This window comes from Hoplias malabaricus, chromosome 5, assembly GCF_029633855.1.
Source record: "Hoplias malabaricus isolate fHopMal1 chromosome 5, fHopMal1.hap1, whole genome shotgun sequence".
Lineage (NCBI taxonomy): Eukaryota > Metazoa > Chordata > Actinopteri > Characiformes > Erythrinidae > Hoplias > Hoplias malabaricus.
The window spans coordinates 15,565,424-15,578,029 of NC_089804.1; the positions used below are offsets into that span (position 1 = coordinate 15,565,424).

Below are 12,606 nucleotides of genomic sequence, written 5' to 3' on the forward strand. Positions count from 1 at the left end.
AGAGGATCGTGAACAGCACCGATGATTTCATAACGATGACGGTCCAAACGAACACAAAAAAGGAAAGTACGGTTCAAGACGAAGACTTTTTAAAAGGAACACGAGGTAAGATTTAGTATTTTGTGTCATTCATTTAAAATACTCTCCTGTATCAAAGAGGATGGTGGGGTGGCGGTTTCCTACCCTTCTCTATAATTTACATAGTGCAGTTTCTGCAGTGCTGAGCCCTGAGAAGCAACGACAGAGCCTCTATTCTCCTTATCACAGCTCTGTGAAACATCACAAATGATTTTGAATCTGTAATGTTAATGTAAAAATATTACACAGCGTTGCTTTAAATGAAGGTTAAAGAAGGAATAGGTACAGTGTGTCCTGTCAGGTCCATGACGTATCAGTGTGCCAGAGTTTTTCTGAAGGCACAGAGAGCAGGAATGCAGTATTAGCTTCCATTAGCAACATTAGCTTCCTAGCTCCATCGCACAACTAAAGAACACACTCCAGACTCCAAATACGTCTTGGCAGATTGGCCACAGTCAGGATTAAAGGAAAAAAACCCAGAACCCTAGTTGATCCCTTTACAAGCAAGAGGAAATAAAGTTGATAACCACCAAGAGTCTAATATTAATGCCAAAGACAGAGTCTGCTGAAGATCACAAGGCTCTGCGGAGACACGCTGCACAGCAGAGAAACCTGTGGAACGGCTCAGTGCAGAGGAAGGACACTCGTTAGCCCAGGGCTTCACGTTCTAAATTCAGGTTTTCAATTTGTGTTCATGAAATTTAGATGTCGTAACAGTTCATCTGAAGGAATAAGTTAATTCTTAATACAGTTCGTGTCAGCGAGCATAACGTCATTAGAAACTCTTTGAAGACACCTTTTTACTCCAGCGGAGGGCTTTTGCGAAAAAAAATATATTTCTATTTGGCAACTGAAGTTAAAAAGAGAGAGAGCAAAGGAAAGATCTAAAAAGAGCAATATTCAACTTGTGTCCGTGTTAATTAACACCTGGATTAGCCTGCAAAGCACGTCGGGATGTGTTTCAGCGCCGTGTAGAAACCGGCTGTTCACAGTGCAATTATGTCTTAAGATGAAATATTCAATCCCCTGCGAGAGCGGAGCATCAAATAGTCGCGCAGCTGAAGTCTAACAATACTGGCATTTCCATTTGCGAGGAAGCAGCGTGACTGCGGCGCAATTGTTTCAGTCATACAGCAAAAAGAATTTCAAAGATGAACAAAACCCAACCACACACCCACAAGGATATCCAGCCTGGACCTGTGCAGGAAGACTCAGCAGTAGAGCAGCACAACATACCCTTTATATATGCACATAAGGCCTCTAACCTAGCACACTGTGGTTGACCGTATGCGGGAAGCAAAGTGACAATGGATTTTATATAATAAAAGCTAAATTAAAGGAACAATAGGTACCATTTTTACCTTACAGTTACAGCTTCAAAATCATAGCGATGCTTCACTGACCTATAATACTGAGAACAGTGTCTCTAACATTGCTATTCTGGGCTCGGCACTGCAGAAAAAGCATTATGTAACTTTTGGAGGAGGGTAGGAAACCACCCCACCCTTCCCTACTCCCTCCTTGATTTCAGAACAGTTGCTGTACAATTGCAGAAATATGAGGGAGGGTGTGGATAATGGATGGATGGATATTTGGGATGAGGAAGGGGGTGTAGTGTCCTACCTTCCTCTAAAAGTTACATAGCGCTGTTTCTGCAGTGCTGAGCTTGGAGCAACAACGACAGATAGCACTGTTCTCTGTATTACAGCTCAGTGGGGCATCACAATGATTTTGAAGCTGCAATTTTAAGGTGAAAATACTACCTAGTCTTACTTTAATATCAGTTCACATCACTCAATCATATATCAATGTGACAGGCCAATGTGCCACATTTACAGTCCTGACCACAGTGTGTCTTTTTTAGAGTGACCGTCTGACTAATCGGAATACTGCAGGAGTTCTGTGGTTCTTCTATAGATTGTAAAACATAATTAATACCTGGCCTTCCACTAAAGAGCCCAAAAGAACAATTTATGGTGGGGTACTGAATGAATAATCCAGCTCCACATGAGCTGACCAAGGTGAAAAAGGTTGCACGGCACTCAGCTCAAGTTTAAAGCTCCGCCGTCTCCTAGTAACCCTCGATCCTTTAACCTCACTGGCACTAAGAAACCCAGAAGACACATTAATGATTGAGGAAGGGGGAATTAAACATGAGCTCTAAGCAACAGAAAGTATAGGTATGTACGCGCGCGCACACACACACACACACACACACACTATGGATTTGAGGGCAGGGAAATTACTTGTTCAAACACTTACTGTAAATCAATGAGACATCCCTGTGCTGAAATAGCATATCAATATATTGGGAATTACCACATCCACAAAGCTGAGCTAACATCATACAGAGGACACGAGCAACAGCTGCCAAAATATTCAAGGATATTGGGTCTGAAAGCTTCGCTGCCTGCTTTGATAAGAGAGTCAAGCCCTTTGGGTCAGAGACTGAGATAATATTGTTGCAGAAGCGCAAGCAGAAAAAAAAAAAAAGGCACTGCTTGCGTGTGTCAACACCTCTCCATGTTTCGCTGAGTCATTAGCCAGCACAGCACAGCGATCCAGGGATTTAAGAGTGTAATTGAATCAATTAGACTTGGACTCACCTCTAAACTGTAAGCCCGCCGGTTTTGCGTGGACTTAAAATGATGATTAAGGGAACAGTACGGATATTTAGCACAGTTGGGTAGCGATGGCAGTTTTTGGATTCCAGTTCAAATTATGTCAGGGGAGTCATGTCTAATGATACATATATATAATCATAACCACACATTAAAGCAACACTAGGCAGTATATTTATCTTAAAGGCTAAGCACCACTTAATGGACCTCCATGAATATTTCACATTATTTTAGTTACTGACATATATAAGTATGAATTAAAATTAAAATAGCAGCTTAATTTGCTTTAAAACTGACAATTTTATTAAATTGACAGAAAAACGCGAGCTCGCTACGGAAATTCTTGAACGCAACTGTGACGCTAAGCTAACAATAAGCTAAACTCAAATTTAGAGGTACCGTTATTCTTGTAAATGTGATCGAAGTCGAACTCAAATTGATCCGACACTATAAACCTCCGTAATGCCGCTACGTAGCCGAGTATAATCTGAGCCACCGAGTTTAGCAAGTCAAGCTAACGTTTACTAACACCAACTAAAACAGGCGAAGTGAGTGTCCTTACCCTGTTTACCTCCATGTTACAGAGGCTCTTGAACACCTTTCGTTGGTGTCCTTACATGCCCATATTGTTGGAAAAGCGCCAGTGAAATGAGCTACAGATAACGGAGTGAGTGGATGGTCCTTTCCAAAGTGCCCGTTTAAAGTTGACAAATTTAGTCCATTTTCTGGATATTTTGGGATCTTTGGGCCATTTGTTCACAGATGTCCCACTGTACATTGAATGATTGCAGCCAAAAACAACACCTTTTCGTCATTTTGCATTAAATTAAGTGCAACTTCTAGAGTTGTTGTCCACCATCTACGTCACAGGCGAGTTTCCGAACACCGTTGGGGGGGCGGGGGAACCAATGGTCTTTTAAACCTTATTCCTTGAATTAGTAAGAAATAACATGTTTTCTGACTATCAATAAACACAAGTTAGGAACTCAAATTCCACTGTATTTATTTGTTTGACACTTTCATAGAGCTGCTGCTTAGCCTTTAAAATTACAGCTTCAAATCAGGGCACAGAGCCTTAAATAAAGCATTATTACACCGTGGACCTGGGTGGAGTTATTTACAGATCATTATATAACTAAATAAGAAGAAATAGAAGCAGAAAAATGCTCTGTTTGCTACTCTTCTCTGTTCGCAATCCAGCAGGACCTGAACTAATGATTGAACCCAGGTGGGATTTTTACAATGACATTTGAGGGGGTCAAATTTTTCTTCAGGTCATAATGGGAAACCATTACAGTGCAGGGATGTGCCTCAGTGAATTTAACCCTTACAATCCTTACAGAAACTTGCTTGTTTACTGCTAATGTGTCACATAACACACGCTTGTAGTCAGGGATCACCAAGAATACCTTATAGAGCAATGTAAAACTATTATATATCAATGTAAAATATAATACTCACAGCAGCAAGTAATACCTCACGACTACAGCCACCAGATTATGAAGTTTTAAGGTTCTTGTTCATATTTTCCCACATAAAAAAATAAAACTGGCTTCTTATTTGAATGTTCTGTTCCACCTTAAAAGCCGACTTCAGCCTGAAACCCGTGTCGCCGCGGCATTTAAGGTGGAGCAGTGAAATTGAACCATCTTCATGTGAGTGATTCACTGAAGGCAATAAAGTGTTTTTAAAAAGCTAGCCTTCTCTGGCCTGCGCAGGTGCTACGTTAATGAAGAGGCCATCCACGTGACCTGAGGCCCTGTAGCTATGTGACAATGATACTACCTCCAGTGTCACTGTGCTGCCCTGGTGCCTCTATCCTCAGCTGAAAAAGGTGGAATATCCTACACTGGTCAGAGGAGTCAGAGGAGAATACCATTAAGTACAATCAATACATCAATGGCTATAGTGCCCCACACTGCTTTGATGCCCATTACAAAGTGCACTACATAAAGACAGCACATGATGTCCTTACTACCTCTCATTAGAACGGTACTTAATTACACGGAGACAGGCTTTATTTCAGTCACCGTACCTGTGTGCTCTGAGTGCACTCGACCAGCTCTCAGCAGACAGCAGGAAGCGCACTTAAAGCACACGAGGGTGCAGGCTGAACACAGCTGTGCTGCTGGAGCAGGAACGTGTGGGGACAGGAGGAAGGTGGGTACAGGCCGCACTGTAATAGATCGACCAGCTTAAGGGGGTTTGCGAAGGGGCCCGGAAAAGTGGGCAAAGTGTGTGTGTCACCTAGGGTGGCCGGGGTAACAGGGCTCACTAAAGTAGACGTGCTGAACAATTTAAAAAAAAAAAAAAAAAAAAAACACACACAGGTTATGATGCTCGTTTGACCTCTCACACAGACACACACACACACATGATCCTCCAGTGTCCTAAAGGCATGTACCTCAGCTGCTGTATACAGAGGCTATTTGCAACTAATTACTTCTCTTCAGCAGCATAAGCTCAAGCCACTCTTCCACAAGCAACACGCACTTATTAAACTGTCACGGGCTAGAAACCTGCAGCATGACAAAGAGCGAATACAGGGACGCAACCCTGCACAAACATCTCCGTAGTTAATCCAGATCAGTCTGTGCTCAGGTATTAGAGGGGAAAAAGAAAAAGTTTGTGTCAACATTGGTGTCAGACTTGGCCAATGGATGTAAGTCAGAAGACATCAGCCCAAAAGCAGGAGGCAGGTCAGCACTGGGAACCCTCAGGTAACATTTGGACAGTAAACGGGGCGATGAGCCGAAATGTGCCGGGCCTGTGGTGTGTGCAGCATTTAAAAGCCATTCAGCACCACTTTGCATTCAATCTTCGTGGCTGCTGTGCACAGCAAATATTGTTGTTGTTTTTTGCCTGAATCCATTAGTGATGGCCATTTAGGAATGTCAGGCTACTGAAGAAATGATGGATGGTCTCAATTTCCTCTTTGATAGTTAGCTACAATTAACACATTCAAACCAAACACACATTTGAATGTGGGAAAAACAATAGAGAAGACCTACAAACAGGACGCCATGTTGAATGTCACTGGGGTGCTACTCAAAAGGTAAGCATTTAAGACCCGCTGCAGTTTAATAATCTGTTCCGAATTATATAAAACATACCATATGTACTTGGGTTATTTTCAGTTCTGTCAGTGCGTATACCTTTGTGAAAACCAAAATGACCACCACGGGGGCTAGGCTGGGCCCCAAGATCTAATTGCAATTTTTCGCAACCGTGATCTTCTCTAGGAAAACCTTTAAGCTCTCGCTCTGGGAATTGCGATTTTGATATAACAACGATTAATCGCTCAGCTCTACTAAGTGTCGTGAACCTCCACGGCATCAGAACTGACCTGGCTTTACCGTCTTCAACCGGATGGGCTCCCGAAAGTGGCGGATGACGGCGAGGGTGTCTCGGTTGGTAAGGCCGCTCACGGGCGTACTGTTCACCTCCAGGAGAACGTCCCCGGGGCACGGCAACCTGCCCACGTGACACACCACAGCCTCTGACAACACCTGGCCCAGGTGGGGGAACTCCCCGTGTTCCGCTCCCCCTCGTATCTCCACCACGGAACTAAGCTCGCTGCCGTTCCCCCAAGAAACGGCGCATTCCTGCACTTTGCCCGACCAGTGCTTCTTCTTCTTCAGTGTCTTTGACATGGCTAATGTCGCTTGTGGATACGTCTCAGCTTCTGAAGGTGTCCTACTATGGTCCCCTGCTGCACGCCACTCTTTTCTGTGGGACGCAGTAGCCAACTCAAGCTCGGCACACAGGCTGCAGTTCAACCCTGCCAAGGATTCCCATTTCTTAATGTGGTCTCAGAACCCTACATGCAACATCACCTTTTCCTTCTGTCCAGGGGTGAACCCAGGCTTGTCCGGGCCGGTACATGTAGACGATGCCCACAGGTGTCCCGATACTCCACAGGATAGAGACGACGACACACAAGAAAGGGGCCGAAAAACCTGTGGAAACCTAGTTGTGATTTTCTCCTGATTTGTAAAACCGGTACATCCCCCTCTGATGCTGAACAGAGATGAACAGACTTCAGGATGGTTGTGATGTCACACCACAGAAGTGTGGGCTGCTCCTGATTGGTCCAAATCACAAGCTTTGTGAAATAAGGGTAAATATCCTGACTTAAGTTCTGACAAGACGATGCCTAGCTCCAGGCAATATCGATGCGAAAATGATTAATTGTTCACTCCCAACGTTGACAGCACAGGACTTCCACTAGATTCCACTAAAGTAATGGTTTAGTCAACGCTGGCTTCAAGTGAGCAAACAGGCTTTTCAGTACCGAGGATGTGGATTTAAAAGGGCGAAAACACTGAAAGGCCACGAACATACTCCGCTCTGGAAGCTTACAGCGGTTTCTCCAGGACACGTTCATCAGGTGTGAGAGTGAATATCCAGAGGTGCTGCTCCGGTCTTCAGTAACTTGATCTGGCACCTGCTCCGGTGACACGAGCCGCCGCTTGTTGCCTGTAAATAAACTGGATGACGGCCACACTGTGACCCGCGGGACAGTGTTGTCCGTCTCCTCTCGGCACTGTCCACCCCGAAACACTCCTCGCGTACAGCGTTCAAGCTGTAAACACGAAGACGCCCGTTCACTCAGTCACGACTCTCGAGCAGTAAAGAGTCCGCCGAGAAACTTCAGTCTCCCCGCTCTGCTCGGCACTTCTACCCGCACAGGGGGCGGGGCCACGGAGCGGCGGCTGCCTCGACCAATGAGGAGAGAGAAATACACCTCCAGTCAGCGGCAATGGGTGGGGTCTAGAAGGAGGTGTTGTCTTCCTTCCCCACCCGTACTCGGACAGAGCCCCGCCCATTGCACTGGGATTGGCTGGATGTCTAGAAACACAAAACTTATAAACTACGATTATGTCTCTCCGTAATTATTTTAACATATCATTTTCTCTTTTCTATTTTTTCCAGAGCAAATTGTTTTTAACTTTTTACCGTTATAATAATCATATATTATATATAATATATAATTATAATATACACCATAGGTAAAATATAAAATACCTAAATACATAATGTGTTTCAATACAGACGTCTACAATAAAATTATTCTATTCCTGATGTGTGTAGTCATTTTTAAAATTTGTTTTAAAATTGTTCTTGGTTTATATATTTTTTTCCTCACAAGCAATAATTATAATAATGGATAGAAACAAGCTGTTATTGTTAAATTCTGCCCAAACTACTCTTTACTTCAGTAAGTTTAGGTTTCCTGCAGAGTTCTTCGGAGTATGGACTGTTTGACAATGGCGGAGGCGGGGACACTATTCACCAATCCCAGTGAAGGACGGGACCGTTCTGACCTATCATAGCTCGCAGGAGGCGGGACCTATTTGAATTCGGGTGGGAAGTAAAATAATAACGTCCACAAGTGCAAACAAACCAACGCCATGACAGCGTTAACTCATTAACTCATTCCTGGCAGGTCGTGAACGGGTGAAACGAGCAGACCTGAGGCGACCTGGTTTTTCATCAATGTTTATACTTTTAACGGATACAGTTATGTACATTTCAGCCATTTATGAAGAGCATATTTCCAGAGGAGCTACACGGTGTAGAATGTAGTGAAAGAGGTGGGTTTAAGAAAAAATGAGATAGAAAGTACACACACGTTTGGTGAGCTCCATAAAAGTTGTTTAAATATTCAGTTAAAGTGGTATGACACTTGAAATGGATCAGAGCTGTGCTCCTCTCAATGCATTGTGCAATGTGTCCCTCTACTGGAACAATCCTGTAATCCACACTACAGTCAGAAAAACTCACTGTGGTGGCACCCTTTGGTTACCTTTAGTTAGGAAACATAACTATATATATTCTATAATAATTGTAGGATTTAAAGTATTGATTTAGGGTGGTGCAGCAGGTTAGTGTCGCAGTCACACAGCTCCAGGGACCCGGAGGTTGTGGGTTCGATTCCCGCTCTGGGTGACTGTCTGTGAGGAGTGTGGTGTGTTCTCCCTGTGTCTGTGTGGGTTTCCTCCAGGTGACTGTCTGTGAGGAGTGTGGTGTGTTCTCCCTGTGTCTGTGTGGGTTTCCTCCAGGTGACTGTCTGTGAGGAGTGTGGTGTGTTCTCCCTGTGTCTGCGTGGGTTTCCTCCGGGTGACTGTCTGTGAGGAGTGTGGTGTGTTCTCCCTGTGTCTGTGTGGGTTTCCTCCAGGTGACTGTCTGTGAGGAGTGTGGGATGTTCTCCTTGTGTCTGTGTGGGTTTCCTCCGGGTGCTCCAGTTTCCTCCCACAGTCCAAAAACACACGTTGGTAGGTGGATTGGTGACTCAAAAAGTGTCCGTAGGTGTGAGTGTGTGAGTGAATGTGTGAGTGTGTGTATCTGTGTTGCCCTGTGAGGGACTGGCACCCCCTATAGGGTGTATTCCCGCCTTGCGCCCAATGATTCCAGGTAGGCTCTGGACACACTGCGACCATGAACTGGATAAAGGTTACAGATAATGAATGAATGAATGAATGAAGTGTTGATTTAATATGCCATATTTCATCTCCAGGACTTATGTTCTTATGTTCTCTAAAATCACTGCTGTGCCTTTAAAGATACATTTGCACTGTTTGTACCTTTAGTGACCAAAAATGCACCCATATCGTACATATTTCTGAGTGTACTCTACCTACATTCATGAAAAGAGTCTAAAAAGAGTGTTCTCCTTTTTCAGAGTCTATTTAACCAATTCGCAAACTGGTGTTCTTGAGAAAACACTCTAAATATACTTCTGAATGTGTCCTAATATGGCCCCCTGAGGAATGCCCCCCCTTTTTTTCCCTTGGATACAGTTACCAACTCAGACTTGGTGGACAGGTTTCTGCACCTAAGGCTCTGTCCTAATTCTGCCCATAATCCCTAAGGCCTTCTTTGAAGTGCAGGGTTTCTTGATATTTTTAAAGTGTAAACAGCAGGGGTGTAAGCATTCAAGCAGTCAGTAAATAGAATCAGGACACACTCACTACACATCTCTTTAACTGTGGATGTTAAGGTGAGGACAGATAAATGGCTTTTTTTAGTGTCTGTGAGGAGTGTGGTGTGTTCTCCCTGTGTCTGCGTGGGTTTCCTCCAGGTGACTGTCTGTGAGGAGTGTGGTGTGTTCTCTCTGTGTCTGCGTGGGTTTCTTCTGCGTGACTGTCTGTGAGGAGTGTGGTGTGTTCTCTCTGTGTCTGCGTGGGTTTCCTCCGCGTGACTGTCCGTGAGGAGTGTGGTGTGTTCTCTCTGTGTCTGCGTGGGTTTCTTCCGCGTGACTGTCCGTGAGGAGTGTGGTGTGTTCTCCCTGTGTCTGCGTGGGTTTCCTCCGGGTGACTGTCTGTGAGGAGTGTGGTGTGTTCCCCCTGTGTCTGCGTGGGTTTCCTCCGGGTGACTGTCTGTGAGGAGTGTGGTGTGTTCCCCCTGTGTCTGCGTGGGTTTCCTCTGGGTGACTGTCTGTGAGGAGTGTGGTGTGTTCCCCCTGTGTCTGCGTGGGTCTGTGAGGAGTGTCACCAAATTAGTGCAGGACCAAATCTATTTTTTTCCCGAACTTAATAAATAAAATATTTTATTTATAATTAATATTATTTTATTAAATATTATTATATTTATAATTAATATAATTAATATTTTTTATTTATTAATAAAAATAAATCATATTTCAGTTACACAGATATATTTGAGTTGTTTATATTTGGTACATTGTAGTATCACAGTAAACTGTGGATAATATACTTCACCAAACTGTGCTTTGATCCCCCCTTATTTGAGGGGCATTTACGATACATTCTGAGAAATCACAGGGAGGTCACAAATCCATGTTTGTAACAGGACATGCTTTACTCCAGTCTGCGTTATCTAAGCATCAATTCAATCCATCTTCATAGTGTCACTGGCAAGGAGACATGAATGTGACTTGGACACAATTGAGCCCCAGTGGCAGTGCAGCCACCTGTGTGCTTTGGACAATTATTAACAGAGATAAGCCACAAAAGCACCCTCATGGTCACTGCTCTCAATGTCAAAATCATACCCAAACATTCAGCCCTAGACACGAGGCTTGAAACTTGCCACTTGTCTGTTTGGCTCTCAATATAATGAAAGACAGTGAGGGGAAAAAACACTGACGTTCCACTCAAGGCCGGTCCCATGAGCGAGGTAGGGATGTTGTACGGTTTTCCTTGTATTGTTTGGAGAGAGTAACTGCAGTGTACTTTATTGGCAGCTGTCGGTCCCGCGGCTTAATATGGTCAACAGCTTGAGTATTTACATGATTCAGAAGTACAGCTATGCCTTGTCCTAACCCCTGATGCCATGTCTATTGTTTTTATCTTTGATTTGACAGTCTTTCACAGCTTTAGATTTGATTTTAATAAGTTTGACTCTAAACTGTATCTAAAAACGATGTCTAAGAAATAGTAATCAAACAAATATAGTTTAAAAAACAGTTAAAAAAGGTGGAAGTTTTATAGTATCTGTGTTTTCACATGGTCAGGTACATTAAAGAGTGGTTTAATGGTGTGTAGACCATAGACAAGTTAGCGTAGCTAAGCTGTTTTGATGTTTTTTTTTAATTATTTTATTAAACCAGACAATACCAATGTACAGAAACCAAAGAGAAGTACTGCATTATATCCATCAGCCGTTTACCCGTTTTTCCGAGTTCTTGATTTTGTGTTGGATTTGTTCATACTGACGTTCTCTCAGTCTCTAAACTGCTTCACACAAATACGTCATCACATGTCAACAGGCGAAAACCGAAATCAGTTTCAGTGAATAAAAGCACTAGTCTGTGATCACCCACAATGTGTGATTTTCCACAATTTTTATGAAATACAGTAAACACAAGACCCTCAGAAGAGAGAGGGGGCGGTATCCGTAACTCAGCCTTTGGCCATGGCAGTGAAGGATGTTTAACATTCACCCTCCATGGATGAGCAAGTGGCATGCAACATCTCCAGCGCTGAATGTGGTAAGAGAGAGACAATGTTACTGAAATGCAAGAAGCAAACACGGTTTCTAGATAAAGTCTTCATATATTTCCATAAACTAAAATGTGTCCTGAGAAAGGACTGATGGTATTAGGTGTATATTTCTTTATTGTCCTCCAGAAGCCTGTGCTTAGATACTTGCATTGTGTTAATTTTAGTGTATTTGTAACAATCAAACAATAAATATTATAATCTCCCAGGGCAATAGTCACTGTCATTGTAATTTCATAATTCAGTTATAAATGTTTTTGTAGTCACACAGCTCGAGGGACCTGGAGGTTGTGGGTTCGAGTCCCGCTCTGGGTGACTGTCTGTGAGGAGTGTGTTGTGTTCTCCCTGTGTCTGGATGAGCACCCGGAGGAAACCCACACAGACACAGGGAGAACACACCACACTCCTCACAGACAGTCACCCGGAGGAAACCCACGCAGACACAGGGAGAACACACCACACTCCTCACAGACAGTCACCCGGAGGAAACCCACGCAGACACAGGGAGAACACACCACACTCCTCACAGACAGTCACCCGGAGGAAACCCACGCAGACACAGGGAGAACACACCACACTCCTCACAGACAGTCACCCGGAGGAAACCCACGCAGACACAGGGAGAACACACCAAACTCCTTACAGACTGTCACCTGCAGCGGGACTCAAACCCACAACCTCCAGGTCCCTGGAGCTCTGTGACTGCGACACTACCTGCTGCGCCACCGTGCCGCCCCTATTTATTTATTTACTTTTTTAATTTATTAAACATGTTCTTCTCTGTTTAGTTCTCCTTGTTTAGTGTCTTGGACTGTAGGTCCCTGTCTTGTTCTCCATGTTGTCTTGCTTTGTCCAGGTCCTTGGTCTCCTTTTATTCAGTATTTTGAGTTTCATTTCTTGTCAAACAGTTCACAGGTCTGTGTTTAGTGTTTTGTTATTAA

General features: G+C 43.8%; 2 protein-coding genes across 4 annotated transcripts in view; one reads left to right on the forward strand and one right to left on the reverse strand.

Annotated features, from left to right (window-relative positions):
- The window catches only part of magi3a (membrane associated guanylate kinase, WW and PDZ domain containing 3a), a 207,935-nt gene extending 200,596 nt beyond the window's left edge, over window positions 1–7,339 (reverse strand). The window contains exon 1 of the mRNA XM_066671654.1: window positions 6,046–7,339. Within this exon, the coding sequence (XP_066527751.1) occupies window positions 6,046–6,352 (307 nt within the window). The 5' untranslated portion in view covers window positions 6,353–7,339. The remainder of the gene's footprint in view (window positions 1–6,045) is intronic.
- si:ch73-206d17.1 (tyrosine-protein kinase STYK1) overlaps window positions 1–12,606 on the forward strand; it is an 18,847-nt gene continuing 6,241 nt past the window's right edge. The window contains exons 1-2 of one of the 3 annotated variants that reach the window (XM_066671658.1): window positions 1–105; window positions 11,523–11,655. In XM_066671658.1, the coding sequence (XP_066527755.1) occupies window positions 11,613–11,655 (43 nt within the window). In that variant the 5' untranslated portion in view covers window positions 1–105; window positions 11,523–11,612. Of the gene's footprint in view, window positions 106–8,137; window positions 8,297–10,723; window positions 10,842–11,522; window positions 11,656–12,606 lie in introns of those variants that run through there. The other 2 variants (XM_066671657.1, XM_066671656.1) reach the window with 2 other exon arrangements.